The sequence below is a fragment of the Canis aureus genome, chromosome 11, assembly GCF_053574225.1.
Source record: "Canis aureus isolate CA01 chromosome 11, VMU_Caureus_v.1.0, whole genome shotgun sequence".
In the NCBI taxonomy this organism is placed as follows: Eukaryota; Metazoa; Chordata; class Mammalia; order Carnivora; family Canidae; genus Canis; species Canis aureus.
Window position 1 is genome coordinate 70,590,744 of NC_135621.1, and position 22,010 is coordinate 70,612,753.

A 22,010-nucleotide genomic window follows, 5' to 3' on the forward strand; every position below is an offset into this window, starting at 1 on the left:
GCGTGGACGCGGCCCTGCTGAGGATGGTGGCCTCGGCCCTCGGGTGGCCTGGGTGGGGGCGGTGCTGGTGGAGGGGGAGGGGGCTGTGCAGGGCTGACGTGGCCGTGGACACGACAGGGAAGGAGGGGGCAGTGGCGGTCGAGTCTCCGATCCCCAGCGTCTGCGGGAACAGGGGGTGGACCTCGGGTTGGCGGCCCGCCAGCCCCCGACGCTGAGGCCATCCCTAGTCCCCGGGCCGGCTAGCAGGGAGGCCGCGGTGTCTGCTAAAGTCTCAGCGAGAGGGGAACCAGCCCGGTGCCCCCCCCCCCCGCCGGGGACCCTTGTCTCCGAAGGCTGGACCGAGGCCTCTGGGTGGGGGGTGGGGGCGCCGGGCGGAGGCCCGTGCTCGTGCCCACGCGGTGCTACACGGAGGGCAGGAAGGGAGGTGTGCTAGCGAGGCCGTCCGGGGCTGGTGCGCCGGATGTTGTTGTTTTTTGGGTTTTTTTTTTTGCCCACCTCCGTGCTAGCCCTCGGGTGGCAGGTGACAATCAGCTGCTGAGTCACAGGAGGCGCTTGCACGGGCGGGCGGCCCGCGGGCTTCAGGCTCGCTCTCTAAAGGCCGAGCGGCGCGTGTGAAGGTGAGCGGGGAGGGAGGAGGTGTGGGCAGGGCCAGCGAGGCCCGGGCAGGTGCGGACAGATCGGCGATCTCCGGCCTTGCAGGCAGGTGCTGAGCGAGCCGGATGGCTGTCCTGGGGCGGGGCGGCGGGGGGAGGCCGCCGTGGCTCCGCGGCCTCGCCATGCCTCACGTCCTCAGGTCGCCGCGCTGGGGCCTGGGCCGTGGCCTTGCCGCCCTGGCACAGCTCTCCTGCTGGAATTTCAGGAGGAAAACCCCCAAGCTCCGAAAGAAAGGTATTTCCTCCCTATTCTGTGATTCCATTCTTCCCCTGCAAGGTGCTCTACCCAGCTCCCCGTCCCTGACCTGCGGGGTGGCTGTCCTGGAGCCGTCCTGGAGCGGAGCCCCGGGAATGGGACGCAGGGGCCAGCGCGGGTGCCAGGCCAGCGGGAGAGGGGGGCCGGGCTGCACCAGAGGCCGGGCGGGGGGGGTCTGGGCGATGGGGAAGGGGGACAAGCTCAGAATCCTCCCGCTCCGCTTCCCCAAAGCGCCTCAGGGTCCTGGGGTGGCCTCGCAAACCTGGAGAGGAGGTTAGAGGTCTGGGGTGCGGGGATGCCCGAGCAGCCGCCGGCCCTTGTTCCTCCCCCCCGAGACTTAGTGATGCCTAAAATTTCACCTGGAGGCTTGTATTCCACTGGCTCTATGCCAGAGAGATGAAGGTATTGAATCTAGAATCACGGGGCGGTATGACGGCGGAGACATTCCTAACCCCAGTCTCAGTTTATCCATCTGCGAAATGGAACGATAGTACCTACTTTGTGAGGTTCTTATGGGGATTAGGAGAAAGCACGCATGAAAGCTTCTAGGGTACTTCATGAAATTAGCTGAACTAATTAAATGCATTCGTAATTAGAATTATTACATCATATGTTATAATCCATCCGTCAGTTCAGCTTCACACCCATTGCGACAGCAGTGCCTGGTACAGAGCGAGTAGCAGTCGGGAGTTACGGCGGGCTGGGAGGGCAGGAGGCAAGTGCACTAGCTCTCCCTGAAGGAGTGGGTGCAGCCACGGCGCGGGGCGGGGGGGGGCCTGGGGAGGATGGTGGCCTTCAGGGGCCTCGCATCCCGCAGGCTGCCGTCTTCCTCCCTCCCTGGTCTCCTTGGGCTCTAGGCTCTTTCACGTCCACGCAGGATCAAAGGGCAGTGGCGAGGACTGAGAAGTCAGAGGTGGCTGTCACTCAGGACGGGGCTTGGGAGCTCCAGGGAGGTCTTCTGCCCCTGACTCCTCACACGTGACCCGGGATGGCAAGTGGCCACGTCTGATTGAAGCAAACTAAGGCAAAGCAGGAGGCTCTTTCTCCCCTCGTGTCCTGCTGCCTCTGGAGCCTGTAGGGGCCATGCCTTGTTGGAGGGAGTGGCTCTGACTGATTTCTCAGCAGGAGGTGTGAGGTCCTGTGTCGCCCGTTGTAGGGGCAGTAGGAAGGCAGTGGGGGTGCTGGGGGGGCATGTGAGGGTGAGGGAAGGGAGGCCCAGGACGCTCCAGCATTCAGAGGACGGGGGAGAAGGAGGAGTCATCCGAGGAGGCTGAGGGAGTGTGGCCCACGAGATACATGGAGAAGCCAGTGCAAGTGCCAACAGCCAGGTGGGAAGGGTCTTAAGAAGGAGGGATTTGCGATGTCACATGGTGCTGATAGAGCAGTTAGGAGGAACATTGAGAATTCGACTCCTCTCGGTTTTACAAATGTAAAGGCCATTGATCTCCTTGACAAGAGCAAGTGCTGGTCAGAGTACTTCCGGGAGAGAAGGGCCGTGAGAGAACTAGGAGAGACCGCTGGCAGCGGCTCTTGGAGGACTGGTCCATCGCGTGCCAGGCTCTGTGCCAGGCAATACAGATAGAGGGTGAGCCGGGTGGGCTGTCTGCCTTGGAGGAGCCCGCAGCCGGTCCAGGAGAGGAGAGACACGTTTAAAACTAAGTTACGTGGGAAGTGGCAGGAGACAGCATCTGCAGGGACCCATGGGTTCCCTCTGATGAGAAAACGGTTGAAGCTCCTGCTGCAGGAACATCAGGTGTCCAGGTGGGGAGAGGGAGGAAGGGTATGAGCTCCAGCGTGTTCAAAAGCAAAGACCGTTGTTGTCGTTGTTGTTTTCTCATTCTTTTAATCATAATCTCCAGCTACCAAAGAGGCTGGCCCCCAGCACACGCTCAGTTCGTATTTGCTGAATGATTTTGTGAATTCCAGGGGAAGAAGTTTACAGGAAACAGAGGCACAAAAGAAACCATCACGATAATTTCGACAGAGAAGAGAGATGGTTTAATTTAGAAAGTGTTGATCTGTTTGGAGGGAACGAGAGGGTGTTGCAGAAGATCCTGACACGCACACTTTTGCTCATGGGGTTCGGTGAGTGCAGGGACCTTGCGTTGATTGCTTTGTATTCTCCATGCCTAGGAAAGTACCTGACGTTTGACTGCTTGAGTGACTGAATGCTGTTGCCTGGGAAGAAGGCTACGGGATAAGCGTGATTTGGGAGTATCAGGGAGGAGACAAGAGTGAGATTGGAGAAGACACTGGGAGAACTGCCATTAGATGTTGGATGAGAAAGGTTGGATGGATGGATGGATGGATGGGTGGATGGATGGAGAGATTGAGCGATCGATCAATCTGGACCAGACAGGTGGATTTACAAGTTACCCATTTGTAGGTGATACCAAAAGTACAGAATCGTAGGACCTTTGTCAAAGAAAATGTCTAGAGGGCGGAGACAGCTACGTTGGAATGCCAGGAGGTGACGCACTATAGGCGCAGGTGGAGGAAGGAGCACAGTAAAGGAGATTGCAGAGAAGCCAGCAAGGAGATGGGACCTGAATGAGAGCAGATGGTTTTGTCATGACGTAGGGAGAAAGTCTTGAGGAGGAAGGAGAATCAGCAGCATCAGGAGTCTTCAGGGAAGACCAGCAAGGTGTGGAATGAACATAGGCCGTGTCTGGCCATTAGGAGGGCACTGGAAACTTTATTGAGTGGATTGGGTGGAAAGATGCAGGCTCATGAAAGCAGACTGGGCCTGGGATGGGTTGAGAGGTCGATAAGGGAAGAAGTAGAGCCTGTGAGGATGGAAGCAGACATGTTCCTTTATGGGTCTACTGATGAGGAGAAGGAAGGCAACTAGTGGTTGTCTGAGGGCTGGGGTAGGAAGTTATTGTTCAGTAAATCGGCAGACTTAGACTCACTTGGGCTCTTCCGACTGGAAAAAGAAAAATTTAAGATAGAAAAGAGATCCAGTGATGTCCTGTAAGATGGGACGCACAGGCCGGAAAAGCAACATCTCAGAGGAAAGCACAGGGTCCTTCCTCTGCGAGAAGATGGACAGAGGAGCCAGAAATGCAGGGACGGGGAATGAGGGAGTTAATTCATGGTGCCCTCCTCTTAGGGAGAGAAGGGAAAGAGGAGACACGGTCATCCACTGAGACAGAAGGGAGGAAGGGTGGGGAGTGCAAGGCAGAGGGGGAGGGTTTGGAACGAAGGTTTTACCGAGTTTGGGAATATAACCTTCCATGATATGGAATACTGTGCTCCTGGGAGCTCTGCGTGACCAGACGAAGGCCTGGGGAGGGTACCAGGAGTCAGCAGAGCAGAGGTGATGGAGGAGACAGGAGGCTTGGGAAGTGGGTTTACCGGGGACAGTGGCATCGCAAGGACTAGCTGTGGGGTCTGTGAGGGATAGAGGATGAGCACAGGATGAGGCTGAGAGGCTGGGATGGGGAGAAAAACTACGGGACTTGTTACCCAGTGGGTTGTACGGAGGAGCTGGATTCCAGGCCACCTGCAAAACGGAGCATCTGCCTTGGGACCCCAGGAATGGAGCTCCCGTTTGGCAGCTCTGATGTCGCCATGAACACCCCAGGTTGTGTCTGGGAGGCAGTTCCCTATCAGAGTCCAGGGAGCCCCTTGAGCCTGAGTTTCAGCTGCTCTGAAACGCGTCTGCCTCTCCCTTTGAGGTGCTCCTCACACACCACACATGTGGTCTATGTTTGAAGTCAGATCATTTCAATCATTTTCTTCCAAATGTCTATCTAGCAAATTTCACAGGCTTATATGAAACCAGGGTCTATCCTGCCATTGACATTCTCTGACCGTTTCCCACCATATTGCAGGCGCTCATCTCATTTTCTTTCTTTTTTTTTTTAATATTTTATTTATTCATTCATGAGAGACAGAGAGAGAGAGAGGCAGAGACCCAGGCAGAGGGAGAAGCGAGCTCCCTACAGGGAGCCTGATGTGGGACTCGATCCCGGGTCTCCAGGATCAGGCCCTGGGCTGAAGGGAGGCACTAAACCGCTGAGCCACCCGGGCTGCCCTCATTTCATTTTTTGTATAACTAGAGTAAATTTATTGACAGCAAGACTTGTGTCTTACGTTCTCTTGTCTGCATTACCCATTCCACGTGGCCTGCCGCTGGCACTCAGGAAATGTTCGTGTGAAGCTGAATCCTTCACCGAGGAGATCTCACTAGTGTTTAAGCTAGAGATGCCACAGTTGTCATCAATCATGGAAAGCACCTGCTTAAAGATGAAATAACTCTCAAGTCATTCGGCAAAACATACTATCGACCTTGTGCCAGGCCCGGTGCTGCATCCTGGGGATGAAAAGGGGGCATCCCCGTATTTCCAGCACCGGGGAGCCTAGTCATGCAGAGGGTGTGGGTACCTACGAATAATTCCTGTACAGTGTCAAAAGGGATGGGGATATTTGAGAAGGAAGGGACAGGATCTCCCAAGTGGGGGTCAAGGAAAGCTTGTCAGAGGTGATGACATGGATAATGTCATCATGACGTGGATAATGACGTGGATAATGTCTATGATGACATTAGAGCCAAGCCAAGGAAGACAAAGTCCAGCAGACACGGAAAGAGAGGTGAGCAGACCGGGCGACGAGAAGACCATGCAAGGGCATAACGATGACTGGAGAGCTCTGTGGGTTTGGGAAACAGCGGGGTAAGGTGCCTTTGGGGGCGTGACCTGAAGTCAGACGGGAGAGGGGGCGGGGGCCAGACCAACTGCCAACCCACCAAGCCAGCCCCAACTTTCAAACGTTGTCAGAAGTATTTAACCAAACAGTCTCACTGAGACGCAGTGCATCAAGCAGATAGCAGCCCAGCAGGCCTGATGGGGAGTGGGGAGCACAGGGACCACCCCGTCTCCTTCCTTGGCTCACCTGCTGGGATGATGGACTTTGAGGGGTAATTTGGAAAATGCTACTGTGACACCTGGGGAAGAAGTGAATGATTGTTACAAACGGGGGGGTCGTGGGGGGCAGTGTGCTCGGGTAAATTGGAGCCAATTTAGAAAGGGGAGCCGCAGCAGCGCCCGGGCACAGCAGAGAAGGGACCCCGCTGCCTGGCTGGGGGCAGTGAGAGAGAGCGCGGGGGTTCACACTAGAGAGGCTGGGCCCGGGACCAGCCAGAGGGAGAACCGTACAGAAAACCAAAGGGCTTCGGGGAGCACTGCCCTGGGAATTGAGTGGGTCGGGGTATCGGGCTCCGAAGTGTGACGGAGGCGCAGGACAGAGCTGAAGCCGAGGCCTGTCTTCTGAGCCTGCAGGAGTCCAAGGGCATGGGGCTCTGGGGGGAGGGCGGGGAGCCAACAACCGTCCTGCTTCAACCACTAACCTTGTTACCCCGGGGCAGGGCGGGGGTGTGGATCATGGGGCCAGGCCCGGCAGGGCTGAGTTAGAGCTGGTCCACACATGCTTTGCTGGAGGCGGTGTCATTTGGAAAAATGTTTCTGGACAACAGTTTGCATACCACTGAGTCATAAAAATGTTCAAACCACTTGACCCAGTAATTCTACCTGTGGGAATTTGCCCTAAGGAAATAGTTCAAAAGGGTGAAAAGCCTACGTTCACCCATCCAAAAGTTAATTAATTAATTAAGCAATTAATTAGAAATTATACATTGCACTGAATACGTTCCAGGAACCCTCCTAGGTGGATAAGCACGTTCACTGTGGCAATTTTAAAAATAGTAGAACATTTGGGACACCTGGATGGTGACCGACCCTGGATTTAGGCTCAGGTCATGATCCGGGGTCCTGGAATCGAGCCCTGGGTCAGGCCCTGTGCTCAGCAGGGAGTCTGCTTGAGGACTCTCCCTCTCCCTCTGCTCCTCCCCCCACCTCCCACTCTTCTCTCTCTCCATCTCTCTCCCAAATAAATAAATAAATCTTAAGGAAAAATAAAAATAGTAAAACATAGAAGAAAATCTAAATTCTGCAAAGTGCCGCGATTTAATACAGTATGAGACGTCCCTGGGATGGTCTGTTATTTTCCGATGCTCTATGACACAAGCAAAATTCAAAACTGCCTGCTTGCTGCCGCGGTCAAGAGCACATTCTGGTGAGCTCACTGCCCGGGCTTGAATTCTGACCACCATGCCCCGGCGCCTGACCTTGGCAAGTCCGGTAGCGCCTCTGAGGCTCAGCGAGTGGTGAGTATGACAGTTCTACTACCTTGTGGGGTTGCCGTTAGGGTGAAATGAGAACAGCGTGCGAAACGCTCAGCACGACTCCTAGCACACAACAGGTACTCAGTGAAAGCAAGTTGTTATCTTAGCCGAGTAAAAATGTGGGTCAAGAGAAAAAGAGTGACAGAGAACGCTCCACATTTAGACGTTTTAGGAAACGTCACGGGCAACTCGTCCCCTATATTTTGTTTAGCACCATCGCACTAAAACTTTTGGGGTTACAGGTAACACGGACGAGTCTAGCTAGATGCGCAGCACTTTGACCTTTCAGTTCATCCAACGGAGGGCAGAGCGATGAGCGGGTCCTGTTTTTCTCTTCCCAGCTGTGTTTGGCCAGCGTTTGGATGAGACGGTGGCCTACGAGCAGAAATTCGGCCCCCACCTGGTGCCCATCCTCGTGGAGAAGTGTGCAGAGTTCATCCTCCAGCACGGCCTACATGAAGAGGGCATCTTCCGGCTCCCTGGGCAGGACAACCTGGTGAAGCAACTCAGAGATGCTTTCGATGCCGGGGAGCGGCCCTCCTTCGACAGGTACAGGGCCCTGGGCCCGCCGTCCCCAGCCCCAGTGGGCTCGGAGCCCTCCCTCTACCAGCCGAGCTGGGGGACCCACAGATGCCCCCAGAGCCCCACTGGCAACCGAGAGAGCCTTCTGTTGTACCGACCACTTAAGTGAGCGATGCTGTGAACCCGAAGCCGGGCCTTGCCGGGCAGTCGGGGGATGTTGGGGAGGTGCCGAGGCGGGAGGGGGGAAGGCGGGAGCTCGCTCAAAGCCCCACTCGGGGCAGGTGCAAACCACGGGAGGGCTGAGCGGGCTGCGCACACTCGCTGGGTGGACCGCGTGCCGTGTCTGTGCCCGAGGGCTCGGCTTTCCAAAAAGGGCCAGAGCCAGGGCTTCTGCTTGGTTTGGGAGACACAGTGGTGTCCACCTGGGAACTCAGTTCGGAGCCTCTTCGGAGAGAGTACGTGATGCCGTGGCAGCTGGCATCCTTCCCTGTGTCCCCCGTGGAGGTTGCCCAGGTCTGGGGCGGGGGCACGGCAGCTGTAGTGACAATTCTTCTCATCATGGCCTACCTGCCCCCCACCTCCCGGCTGCCCCACCGAGGTTGTCAGCTCTGCCACCGTCAGCTAGTACCGCCTCCACCCCGACATTGGACAGTCTCCGCCTCTTGTGCAATATTTGCCCTGGTTGCCTGCGTGTGCTTGTCCCGCTGGCAAGAAAGAGCCATTGTTCTTTCCAAATCAGCAGCCCATAAATCAAGATTTGGTGAGACAGGCCTAAACCCTATCTGCTTCCCAAAGGTTGCAATTCCCCACGAGGTTATTTAGAAGGACCTAGGAACGGGGCTGATCCTGGGAAAATCATGAAGTGCCATGAGCTCCCCCTCCCCACCGTCCACCCCAGCCACCGGCGATGGCCGTTCTCCCTCTGCAGCATCTCTGATGCCACCTGCTCTCTCGGGTCTCACAGCCACGGCCTGAGCTTGGACCACCACTGACTGGCTTTGCCGCCGTCGGCGTGCAGCAGGTTGACTTACCAAGGGTGCCGTACTTGTACAGGGAAGCAACGGGTGCGGTTGCTACTGGAACTACGGCGGGTTGTGGGCACCAGTGTACGGAGCCCTCAGCAGCACTATAAATTGCGATTCATCATCAGGCACCTGTTCACCGAAGCTCGCCTCCTTTATATCCAGTTTTCTTCTTCCGTTCTTCGTTAGCTTTGAGTTGATCAAAAAGATACAGGTGGGTTATTGCTAAAGCAATGTGAACAGTGAGCCAGGAGGAATAGAGGTGATTGCAGGCGTTCGTCACACACTTGCCCTGGGCTTGATTTTATGTACCTATAATGTCAGCCTGGGTGGCGGAGTCATAGTCTTTGATTCCTGTGAAATATTTGGGGCTGAAAGAAGGAAGCTTAGCTCGTCATGACCTCTCCACCCCCAGAACCAAGAAGTAGAGTTTGCATGCCTAGAAATAGGAAGGGTCACCCCGGGCTCTTGAGAGTCCTCCCAGGGCCGATTTTGGGGTCTATGTAATCCTTGTGGATGCTCATCTAGATCCCCTACACTTGTCATATGTGTGGTTTGAGATGCCCCAGATCGTCTCACGGAATGAAGAGAGGCAAAGGAGCTATTGTTTGGCAGATTCTAGTGCAGCTGTATCTGATTCTCATTAAACATTTGCATATGAATTTTAAAATCTCTTTGTTAAGTTTCTGCTGAGCTGGACACTATCTGGCCACAGAACGAATACACCTCTGATGCCTATATTTCTGTGAGAAACATGCAGATGTGCCACATCTGAAGCCCAGGGCTACCAGGGAGAGCCACTCGTGGCGCCTGGGCTAATCTCGGGTGTTGAACTCGAACACTAAGGGTGTTGCCCTTAGTCCTTGACTTAAGAAAAGCCATTTAAAGATATTTCATTGGGGTGAAGGAATAGCCAAACTCAGGAAAAATCATGCTGGAAATTTAGACTCTAACAGTGGCAACTGCTCTGGCCCTGCTACAACGGGGGCACAGACATTAAACCAGAGATTTATAGAAATAATTGTATAATTTCTATTGTGTTAGGTGCTCAAGTTGAAAACTAGATGGTACCACGAGAACTTGGAACTGGAGCCTTTTCAAAAAATATATGCATTTATTTATTAGAGAGAAAGAGAGTGGGGGAAGGGGCAGAGGGAGAGACAATCTTAAGCAGACCCCACATTGAGCCCAACGCAGGGCTCGATCTCACAACCCTGAGATCATGACCTGAGCCAAAACCAAGAGTGGGACGCTTGATGGATTGCACCATCCTCGTGCACGCCACCGCCCCCCCCCCCAATACACACTGGTGTTGCAGAATAGGAACCTTTTGACATATTCTAGTGGATTTAGGGAGAGTTCCAAGAAGAAATGACACTTCGCCCAGACACATTAAGCAGGCACGAGGAGTTAGCCAGGACAAGCAGCATTGTCTTCCCCCGATAAAATGAATCGGGAAGCTTCCTCTGGTATTAAATGTTCCAGGATGCTTTACACAGATAATTGCATTCTTTGGTTATAGCTTTGAAGCAGCTACCCTACATCAGTGGTTACAGCCCTTTCTTTATTTCTAATGTTGGATATTTTTGCTATTGTAGTTTCTTCTGATTGAACTATCTAGTCGTTTGTGGGTTTTGTTATTGCCATTTATCTTTAAAAGATTCTTTTTTTTTTTTAAACGTGTTATCTATATTTTCTTACTTCAAATTGTTGTTTGCGACATTCGTTGCTTGGGTCTATTTTTTGTGTTGGGCGCTGTGCCAGGCAGTGGATGGAAGGTCAGAGAACGGAACCAACCGCGTGGAGGCAGGAGGCCACATAGGAAGCTGGGGCGGGATCTTGGCAAAAGGCCTTGCCTTCTGAAACAGGGCAGTGTTTGGGGGGTGGGGGTGGGACTTAGAGCGATTCACATGACATTCGGATAGAATTGAGGGGCTTGGGGAGCATAATTGGAGGCGGGGTGAGGGAGAGGCCCTGGATTCTGACTAAAACCATAGAGAGGATTGCAATGCTGGGGCTTGAGGAGAAGCCGCTCTGGGACTTTAGGGGAATGCCCACCCCCCGCAAAGTTGTCAGCTGGTTGTCCTTCCGCCATCTTCTTGGGAACGTCTCGTGCATTTTAACAAGAAGGCTTCGCCCAGGAGTATTTTTAGGCAGTGACTCAGCAGAGAAGGCTTTTCCAGAATCCCCACCTTAAGTGAATGGTTCCCAGCCCCAATTTCCTGCGGCAGCAGTGGAGCATGGTCAGGGCTCATGCCAGCTCGAGTTCTCCTTCTGAGGAAGAGAAGCCCACAGGCTGCGAAGGGGGCCCCGTTTCAGAAGACAGCTCCAAACGCGGGCTGGCAAAAGCCAACGACAAAGCTTACCCACGATGTCAAGACAGAAGTTCACAGTCAAGTCCTGATGCTCTTGCTTCTGCTCCCTCCATTCTTCTCTTCTCCTCCTTCTGGCCAAACCGACCCCTCCTGTCCCTTCTTCGGGAGCCACTTCCACGCGGCCGATTCTACATTCCCCATCACTGAAACCCAGGACACACCGTAGCTGTCCAAACCTCCTACCGCATCAGAGCTTTTCAAAATACAACCAGGACAGTTGCTTAAGAACACCATTTTTTTTTAATGAGGTAAATAAATATGAAGTAAATAATCGCTTCACTAATGAACCTCAAACATACGGTAGATCCAGACTTATTTTCTCTTCTAGAGCTGCAGAACAAACGCATTAGCTCTATGAACGAGCAGTCAGCAGACTTTGATACAGGGCTGCGTGTGAAATATCGAGGCTCTGCAGGCCAGATGGTTTCTGCTGCAGCTACTCGGCTCTGCTCTTAGCAGAGTTACAGCGCAAAATCAGCCAGAGACGATGCAAAAATGCATGAGCATGATGGTATTCCGGGGACACCGTATGGGCGCTGAAATTCAAATTTCACATCATTTCCCCAGGCCGTGAAATAGGCTTCTTTTTTTTTTTTTTTTTTTTTTTAATAGGCTTCTTTTGACTTTTGTTCCCAACCATTTGAAAACATGAAACTCATTCTTAGCTCAGGGGCTGTGCAGATACAGGCAGTGGGCCAGATTCGACTCCTGGGCCACGGTTTGCCCATTCCTGCGGTAAACTGGAGAAGCTGAGCTGAAAAACCCAAGACTCCTTCACTGAACAGGCAGTCATCTGAATGCTGCCTCTCTTTCTGCAGCAGGGTCTCTGCTCCCCACCCTCCAGGCTGGTACATGTGCTCCCTTCCCCGTGCTGTAACTCCTTGCCACTCTTCCAATCTTGTCCCATCTCACTCCCCAACTCTGCACTGGGTGTCCCTTTTTCATACTTCCATACATCCTCAGGACCTGGACCTCTTTTTTGTGCTACTAACGTCACAATATTGTAATGACTTGGTAATGTTTGAGTCTGCATGGCTCTGTGGCCCATCAGGCCAAGTGTCGTGTGTATCCCTCAGGTTCACTGCTGAAATCCCAGTGGTTGACCTAGAATCTTGAACCTAGTAGGTTCTCTCAATACTTACTGACCGAGTGCATGATCGTGCAAATAGATGAATGAATCCCAGAAATGTTTTAAGCTCTCGGAGAGTTTAAAGAGATCGTGGGCCATGGATATAAATGAGTTATCACAGGAAAAATTAGAGACTAAGTAGAGAATGCAAAATTGTGAGGTACTAGGTGACTTGGAGGAAAAAGAAAGAGGTGAAGATAAAAATAACTTAATAAGATTAATGGAAAGGTAGACCTTGAACTTACCTTTGAGGTGGGTGGAAGAGATAAAGGAAACGGTGTTGGGAATCATTATTCCCAAGAAGATTAGCAAAGATGTTCTGTTTGAATACATCTTTATCAGACTCTTCTCCTTTGCAAAACTCCCTTTCGGAACCTAGGATTCTGTTCAGTGCATCACCAAGGGAGAGGTGAGGAATGTTCTGGAGTTTCACTTTCAAAGGACATTGCTTATTTTTTTGCAGAGATACGGATGTGCACACAGTGGCCTCCCTGTTAAAGCTCTACCTCCGAGACCTCCCAGAGCCAGTGGTTCCCTGGAGCCAGTACGAGGGGTTCCTGCTATGTGGGCAGCTCATGAATGCGGATGAGGCAAAGGTTTGTATCTCATTAGAGTTAGCTGTCCTGCTTTGTAAGAAGGTGATAGTTATTGAACACGATTCTGGTGGGCGAGCAACAGTAGGTCAGGGACCTACACCTTTTAGTGGGATACTTTGTCACATTGGAACTTTGTCAGGAACAAAAGGCAATTGAGGCCAAGCATAGGGACAGTCTTGCTGGGATATGACAATCCAGTGCAGATGGACTATAGTGAACACACTCAAGCCAGTTTAACAAGAAAAAGAGGAAGCTGCTGAGCAAGGTTCCGAGCAGTATGGCCTTGCCGAGGCCCAGTGCGACACAAGGACGCGCCGACCAGCCTGGAAGTCGGGTGAGAGGTGAGGACGTTCTAGTTCCACAGTGACGGTGAGAGTCAGCACGGCCATACAAGGAAGGCATGTGCTGGAGAAGGGAAGGACAAGGAGCTTTCCCTTTGCTTACAGGGCCGTGGCCGGCATCCGCGGCAGCTTGCTGGGCAGAGCGCACGAGTTCGCCTGCGGGATTTGTGACCTTGTGTAAATCGTCTCCTGGAAGGTCTTACAGTCCACACTCACTGCACTGGAGTCATGTTAATTAAACAAACCAACCAACGAAAGATACCAGGAAAGCCCATCTAACAACAATAAGACGTTCATGAATTTTAACCTGGATTCGCAAAACCAAATGCCCGAAGGATACATTTTTATTATGTTGCTAATAATTGGGGTCTCACTCCCCAGTTCTGGGATGTTAGTTCTTAGCAATACTGGGTTAAAGCTCTTTTTGGTGAAGTGGTACTTGGAAAAGCCTCCAGTGAAGACCTGGATTTAACTTTGATTTTGCCATTAGGCAAATTAAGCATTTTCTATGAGAGTTTATTTATTCAGAGCAACACAGCATTCTATCGTGGTGCACGGGTAGGTGGTGTCATTGGTCAATATGGTGACAACTAACCCACACATGGTCATTGGGTGCTTGAAACGTGGCTGGTTCAACTAAAGAACCAAATTCCTGATTTCATTTTATTTTTTCAAATACTTAAAATAGTCACTTGTGTCAAGTAGCTGTTGTACCAGACAGCACAAACTGAAACAAGCTTTAGCATAACATCTGCTATACTTAGGATAGTTTTGAGGACAAAGGATATGAGGTAGGTGAGTGATGTCTTTAAATTATTTTTAATTTAAAAATTAACAATATTTTTATCTTTAATTATTGGTTTAGGGAGAGATTTATTCTCTATTTATAATTTCTTATGTAGTATACCCTTAGAAAATAATAAACAATGACAATAATATATATTATTTTCTGGGATTATACAACATAACATATATATATATATATGATAGTTATTATCATTTTTAAACAATAGAGCAATAGTCCCCTCAACCTGGTAGAAAGCACAGCTATGAGAACTTCTTTCCTGACTCAGGATGAAAAACCTCATGATTTAAGGGGATCCTGATTTTGTATTTCAACATTAGGAAATGAACGGGGTGATAGTGCTGCTGCTAACAGGCTGGAGCCAGTGTAGCTCTTTTCTGGCACAAGAGTTAGGTTGCTGGGATCCCCGGGTGGCTCAGTGGTTTAGCGCCTGCCTCCGGCCCAGGGTGAGACCCCGGGGTCCCAGGATCGAGTCCCACATCGGTCTCCCTGCATGGAGCCTGCTTCTCCCTCTGCCTGTGTCTCTGCCTCTCTCTCTCTCTCTCTCTCTCTCTCTGTGTCTCTCATGAATAAATAAATGAAATCTTTTTTTAAAAGAAAAGGTAGGTTGCATGATCTTGTATAGACCTTCCTCGGCAACATGGTAACAGCCTTCCTGGGATGTAACGATCCGTTAAAGAACGGACTAGAACCAAATACCCCAAGCCACTTGAGAATTAGTAGCTGTGTGCATGATTTTGTGCATGATTTATGATTTATTTATTTATTTGTTTTTGGTCAGGGGTGAGAAGAGGACATGAAAAGTCTTAATTCGGGCATATCAGCGTACCTTTGTGAAAATAATAACATTTTATGGAATAAGGTTTAAAAGTTGACTAAAAAAATCCACGTTCCAGACAACTTCTCATACCTCCCCCGCCAACCCCCGCCGGCACATGCATTCTTTGTATGATAGTCTCATGGATCTAGAACATTCTGACCTTTACCTGCTCCCCTCCCCCAGATTAGTCAGCCTGTCCTGTGTGCCAGCAGGTCTCAGCAAGGCCACATTGCTTAAAACCCTTCTCAGAAACTTCCTTCTCTCAATACTGATTTTTTTTTTCTTTTCTCAATACTTTTAAAATGACTTGGGGTGTTTGGTGATGATCCGGTTCTTTACTGCAGTGTTACATCGCAAGCATTCACTGAGCAAACAAATATTGTATGAGTCATCGAATTGTCCTGGCTTTAGAGTAGCTCTGAGCTGGGGAAGAGGGTGTGATTCGAGACAATGAAAAAAATATGCTAAAAAACAAAGCAAAGCAACCTGTGTGCCTCTACATGCTGGTTTTTTTTTTTTTTTTCAGTTTCCTCGGATTTTATAATTATTTCAAAGTAAAAAGCTTTTTAAAAAACACAAAAACTGGGGCTCAGCTGGTTCAATGTCCACCTTAGGCTTGAGTCATGATCTCGGGGTCCTGGGATTGAGCTCCCCATTGGGTTCCCTGCCCAGCGGGGACTCTGCTTCTCGCTCTCCCTCTGCAGCTCCCCCTGCTTGTGCTCTCTCTCTGTTAAGTAAAAAAAATAAAATCTTAAAACACACACATGTACACACACACACACACAAGCTACGGGAACAGGAATGACTGCCGGTGTTCCCTCTGCACGGAACCGCCAGTTTTGTTCCCTGTGTTCCAGAGGCTCCTGGCTGGTGAGGGAGCAGGCTTGTTTACGGTGTTAAAATCTCTTCCCAGGCGCAGCAGGAGTTGGTGAAGCAGCTGTCCCTCCTTCCTCGAGACAACTACAGCCTCCTGAGCTACCTGTGCAGGTAAGAATCCCCTGGCATCAGTTTCCAGCCAACTGTATCAGAAAGAAGCCCCCGGTTAGAGGAGGAAAGAACGTCTCTGTGAACTCAGAGCTTCTGCTGCAGACCTTGGGAAGGTCAACTGTATTCCCGCGGCGCCAAAGCAGTTCCCTTTATCCACAACATAATGAAAAAGACCCACTGAAAGTCTGATCGGCTCACAAAGTGAACATGCGTCTTCCTTCAGTGCTGTCGCAGTGCTGCCTGGAGTCCCGGGACATGCAGTAACACCCAGAATCCTTAAAATGTTTCTAGAATGATCTCCCATCTTCCTGGCTCTGGGCCATAACTTAGTGCCTTAGAGACATTCATTTCAGGCCACTCATTTCCCTTTCTGGGGACCTGCTGTGTGCAATCTCTGTAGTGACATGGAGCATGTAGATTGACCCACAGTTGGCTATCGTGGACACTGCTGCTGTGAACACTGGGGTGCAGGTGTCCCGGCGTTTCACTGCATCTGTATCTTGGGATAAATCCCCAGCAGTGCAATTGCTGGGTCGTAGGGCAGGTCTATTTTTAACTTCTTAACGAACTTCGACCCTATTTTTCAGAGTGGCTGTGCCAGCTTGCGTTCCCACCCACAGTATAAGAGGTTCCCCTTTCTCCACATCCTTACCAACCTTTGTTGTTTCCTGTGTTAATTTTAGCCATTCTCGCTGGTGTGAGGTGGGATCTCGTTGTGGTTTTGATCTGTATTTCCCTGATGATAAGTGATGCGGAGCATTTTCTCATGTGCTTATTGGCCACGTCTATGTCGTCTTTGGGGAAATGCCTGTTCATGTCTTCTGCCCATGTCTTGACTGGATTACTTGTTCTTTGGGTGTAGAGTTTGACAAGTTCTTTATACATCTTGGATACCAGCCCTTTTATCTGATGTGTCGTTTGCAAATACCTTCTCCCATCCTGTAGGTTGTCTTTTAGTTTTATTGACTATTTCCTTTGCTGTGCAGGAGCTTTTTATCTTGATGAAGTCCCAATAGTTCATTTTTGCTTTTGTTTCCTTTGCTTTCGTAGAAATGTCTAGCGAGAAGTCGCTGTGACCAAGGTCAAAGAAGTTGTGGCCTGTGTTGTCCTCTAGGATTTTGATGGACTCTTGTCTCACATTTAGATCTTTCATCCATTTTGAGTGTAGCTTTGTGTCTGGTGTAAGAGAATGGTCCGGTTCCATTCTTCTGGGTGTGACTGTCCAATTTTCCCAGCACCATTTGTTGAAGAGATGTGTCTTTTTTCCAGTGGATATTCGTTCCTGCTTTGTTGAAGATTAGTTGACCATAGAGTTGGGGGCCCATTTCAAGTTCTCTCTTCTGTTCCATTGATCTGTGTATCTGTTGTTGTGCCAGGACCACACTGTCTTGATGATCACAGCTTTGTAACAGCTTAAAGTCCATAATTGTGATGCCACCAGCTTTGGTTTTCTTTTTCAACATTCGTTTGGCCATTCGGAAACTTTTCTGGTTCCATACAAATCTTGGGATTATTTGTTCCAACTCTGTGAAGAAAGTCCATGGTATTTTGATAGCAATTGCATTGAATATATACATTGCCCAGGGTAGCATTGACATTTTAACCATATTAATTCTTCCAATCCATGAGCATGGACTATTTTTCCATCTCTTTGAGTCTTCCTTAATTTCTTTCAGAAGTGTTCTGTAGTTTTTAGAGTACAGATCCTTTACCCCTTTGGTTAGGTTATTCCTAGGTATCTTATGCTTTTGGGTGCAATTGTAAATGGATTGACTCCTTAATTTCTCTTTCTTAAGTCCCATTGTTAGTGTATAGAAATGCCACTGATTTCTGGGCATTGATTTTGTATCCTGCCACACTGCCGAATTGCTGTATGAGTTCTAGCGATCTTGGGGTGGAGTCTTTTGGGTTTTCTAGGTACAGTATCATGTCATCTGCGAAGAGGGAGAGTTTGACTTCTTCTTTACCAATTTGAATGCCTTTTATTTCTTTTTGTTGCCTGATTGCTGAGGCTAGGGCTTCCGGTACTATGTTGGATAGCAGTGATGAGAGTGGACATCCCTGTCGTGTTCCTGATCTAAGGGGAAAGGCATTCAGTTTTTCCCCATTGAGAATGATATTTGCTGTGGGCTTTTCGTAGATGGCTTCTATGATATTGAGATATGTTCCCTCTACACTTTGAAGGATGCTGTATTTTGTCAAATGCTTTCTCTGCATCTATTGAGATGTCTTTTATTAATATGATCTATCATGTTGATTGTTTTACAAGTGTTGAACCACCTTTGCATCCCAGGGATAAAGCCCACTTGGTCATGGTGAATAATCCTCTTAATATACTGTTGGATCCTACTAGCTAGTATGTTGGTGAGAAATGTTTGCATCTGTGTTCATCAGGGATATTGGCCTATTATTCTCCTTTTTGGTGGGATCTTTGTCTGGTTTTGAGATCAAAGTGATGCTGGCCTCTTAAAACAAGTTTGGAAGTTTTCCTTCCATTTCTATCCTTTGAAGCAGCTTTAGTAGAATAGGTATTATCTCTTCTTTAAGTGTTTGATAGAATTCCCCTGGGAACCCCTGGACTTTTGTGTCTTGGGAGGTTTTAGATGACTGCTTCAATTTCCTCCCTGGTTATTGGCCTGTTCAGGTTTTCTATTTCTCCTGTTTCAGTTTTGGTAATTTGTAGGTTTTCCAGGAATGCCTCCATTTCTTCCAGATTGCCTAATTTGTTGGCATATAGTTGCTCATAATACATTTTTAAAATCGTTTGTATTTCCTTGGTATTGGTTGTGATCTCTCCTCTTTCATTCATGATTTATTAATTTGAGTCTTTTCTCTTTCCTTTTTAGTAAAGCTGGCTAGGGGTTTATCTATCTAATTAATTCTTTCAAAGAACCAGCTCCTGGTTTTGTTGATCTGTTCTACAGTTCTTCCGGTCTCTATTTCATTGAGTTCTGCTCTAATATTTATTATTTCTCTTCTCCTGCTTGGTTTAGGTTTTAATTGCTGTTCTTTCTTCAGTTCCTTTAGGTGTAAGGTTAGCTTGTATATTTGAGATTTTTTTCCAATTTTTTGAAGGAGGCTTGTATTGAAACGTATTTCCCTCTTAGGATTGCCTTTGCTGTATCCCAAAGATTTGGAACAGTTCTGCTTTCATTTTCATTAGTTTGCATGAATCTTTTTAATTCTTCTCTAATTTCCTGATTGACTCATTGATTTTTTTTAGTAGGTTGCTCTTTAACCTCCAAAGACATTCCTTCCAAATTTCTTCCTGTGATTGAGTTCTAGTTTCAAAGCATTGTGGTCTGAAAATATGCAGGAAATGATCCCAGTCTTTTGGTATCAGTGGAGACCTGATTTGTGACCCAGTATGTGCTCTATTCTGGAGAAAATTCCACGTGCACTTGAGAAGAATGTATATTCTGTTGCATTAGGATGGAAAGTTCCGTATGTATCTGTGAAATCCATCTGGTCCAGCATATCATTAAAAGCCCTGTTTGTTTGGTGATGTTGTGCTTAGAAGATCTGTCCTTGGCTGAGAGTTCAGTGTTGAAGTCTCCTACTGTTAATGTATTATTATCTATGTGTCTCTTTACTTGGTTATTAATTGGTTGATATAATTGGCTGCTCCCACATTAGGAACATAAATATTCATGATTGTTAGGTCTTCTTGTTGGATAGACCCTTTAAGTATGATATAGTGTCCCTCTTCATCTCTTAGTATAGTCTTTGGTTTAACACTAATTTATCTGATTTGAGGATTCCTACCCCAGCTTTTTTTTGAGGACTATTCACATGGTAAATGGTTCTGTACCCCCTCATATTCAGTCTGAAGGTGTCCCTAGGTCTAAGATGAGTCTCTTGTAGACAGCATTTAGATGGGTCTTGCTTTTTCATCCAGTATGATACCCTGTGTCTTTTGACTGGATCACTTAGCCCATTCACGTTCAGAGTAACTATTGAAAGAGAGGAATTTAGTGTCATCCTAATATCTATACAGTCCTTGTTTCTGCAGATTGTTTCTTTGGGCTCCCTCTTTGCTTACAGGGTCCCCCTTAATATTTCTTGCAAATCTGCTTTGGTGGTCACATGTTCTTTCAGTTTCTGTCTATTCTGGAAGCTCTTTATCTCTCCTTCTATTCTTTTTTTTAAAGATTTTATTTATTTATTCATTAGAGACACAGAGAGAGAAGCAGAGACACAGGCCGAGGGAGAAGCAGGCTCCCTGCAGGGAGCCTGATGTGGGACTCGATCCCAGGACCCCGGGATCAGGACCTGAGCTAAAGGCAGATGCTCAACCACTGAGCCACCCAGCGTCTCTCTCCTCCTATTCTGAATGAGAGCCTTGTGGGATGAAGTATTCTTGGCTGCATGTTTTTCTCATTTAGTACCCCAAATATATCATGCCATCTCTTTCTGACCTGCCAGGTGTCTGTGGAGAGGTCTGCTGTTAATCTGATATTTCTCCCCATATAAATTAAGAATCTCTTGTTTTTGGCTGCTTTTAGGATTTTCTCTTTATCTCTGAAATGTGCAAGCTTCACAATATGTTGGGGTATTGGTCAGTTTTTACTGATTTTGGAGTGGGAGTTCCTCTCTATCTCTTGGATATGAATCCTGTTTCCTTCTCCAGATTAGGGAAGTTCTCAGCTATGATTTGTTCAAACATACTTTCTGGTTCTCTTTCTCTCTCCATATACCATGGAACCCCAATAAGATGGATATTATTCCTTCTCAAACTATCACTTAATTCTCGGGGTCTCCTTGTGGGCTCTTAGTTGTTTTTCTCTCTTTCCTCAGCTTCCTTCCTTTGCATCAACTTGTCCTCTATAGCACTCACTCTCTCTGCCTCATTTATCCTGGATGTTAGAGATCCAGTTTAGAATGCATCTCAGTTAAAGTATTTTTAATTTCAGCCTGATTAGATCCTATTTCTGCAGTAAGAGAATCGTTAGAGTCTTTCATTCTTTTTTCAAGAGCCACCAGTAATTTTAAAAATGTAATCTTGAATTCTGTCTTCGACATTTTACTTAAATCCATTTCCATTAGATCTGTGGCAGAGAGTATTGCTTCTGGTTCTTTCTTTTGTGGTGAATCCGTCCTTCTAGTCATTTTGTCCAGTGCAGAGTGGCTTGCAAGAAATGGTCACTTTTCTATTTGTTCCACCTGTTCTTTCTTTACATCTCAGGTTGAATTCATAGGTATTCAGGATGGTTTGAAAGATTATCTAGCTAAATTTGGGGGGATGAGATGAAATGAGGACTCCTAATTTTCTACTATCTTGCCTCCCTCTCCTCAGCATATCCATATAAAGATGTTTTTTGGAGAGGTATTTACAAATTCCTTTGCTGATATTTTTAGTTTCATTTTTTTATAGGGAAACTGAGAGCTTCATGCCTCCAATGGGTGGAATTACAGTAAAAATTCATTGCTAGTTGTTGAGCATCCACTGAAAATTTGAGATGCTTGGTGCTGTAATTGGAGGATGAGAGCAAAGAGGCACTGTGGATTTCCCTCTGTGACATCTCCTCATGATAAAGTTTTCATCTGTGGAAACGTGGGTGGGATGGGTGCCGAAAGCCTGGGAGATAAGCCTATAAGGTTGGGATGAGTGGTAGTCACATACTCATTTGAGTCCTTCTAGTTTCCTCTTAGCTCCCTGAGCCGGATCTTACCTCCTGCCAACAGGGTGCCCATCCCAATCCCCTACACCACCCCAGCAGCCGGGTAGGCTCCTCTTGGTTTCTCTTCTGCCTTGATCTTGAATCTTCCAGGGTGAAGCTAAACTCATATGGGCCAAGCAGACTAGTCTCATTCTTGAGACTAGAAGGGAAGAGATGGGATCCATCTCTGAGATCTCATTGGTACCCGGAAGCTTCCTTCTGGCAATTTCCTATTTCCTACTACGGGATTTCCTGGCTGTCCACAGGTTCCTACATGAAATCCAGCTGAACTGTGCTGTTAATAAGATGAGCGTGGATAACCTGGCTACCGTGATTGGTGTGAATCTCATCCGGTCAAAGGTCGAAGACCCTGCTGTGATCATGAGAGGTACAGCTGGTCCTGTGTGGAAGGCAGGGGCGGAGGAAGTGACAACAATTATCTAGCTACCAAAGTGCTCTGCAATTTGCCAAGCATTTTCAGTTGATTACTTGCCCCAACTGTGAAATAGCCCTGTGAAAGGAGCAGAGCAGGAATTATATCCATTTTCCAGATCACAGCAGAACAGAGAGGTTAAAAATTGACCTCTCTGTACACAGTACAACAGGGCTAGCACAACCACAGCTAGTATTTCTTCGTCTCTTATGACTTTTAAATAACCT

General features: G+C 48.5%; 1 protein-coding gene across 5 annotated transcripts in view; it reads left to right on the forward strand.

The window, feature by feature from the left end:
* The window catches only part of ARHGAP25 (Rho GTPase activating protein 25), a 90,608-nt gene that overhangs the window by 60,454 nt on the left and 8,144 nt on the right, over nucleotides 1–22,010 (forward strand). For 4 of the 5 annotated variants that reach the window (XM_077915696.1, XM_077915695.1, XM_077915698.1 and 1 more), the window contains 4 exons: nucleotides 7,435–7,642; nucleotides 12,605–12,737; nucleotides 15,617–15,690; nucleotides 21,617–21,738. In XM_077915696.1, the coding sequence (XP_077771822.1) occupies nucleotides 7,435–7,642; nucleotides 12,605–12,737; nucleotides 15,617–15,690; nucleotides 21,617–21,738 (537 nt within the window). Of the gene's footprint in view, nucleotides 1–738; nucleotides 889–7,434; nucleotides 7,643–12,604; nucleotides 12,738–15,616; nucleotides 15,691–21,616; nucleotides 21,739–22,010 lie in introns of those variants that run through there. The other variant, XM_077915699.1, reaches the window with a different exon arrangement.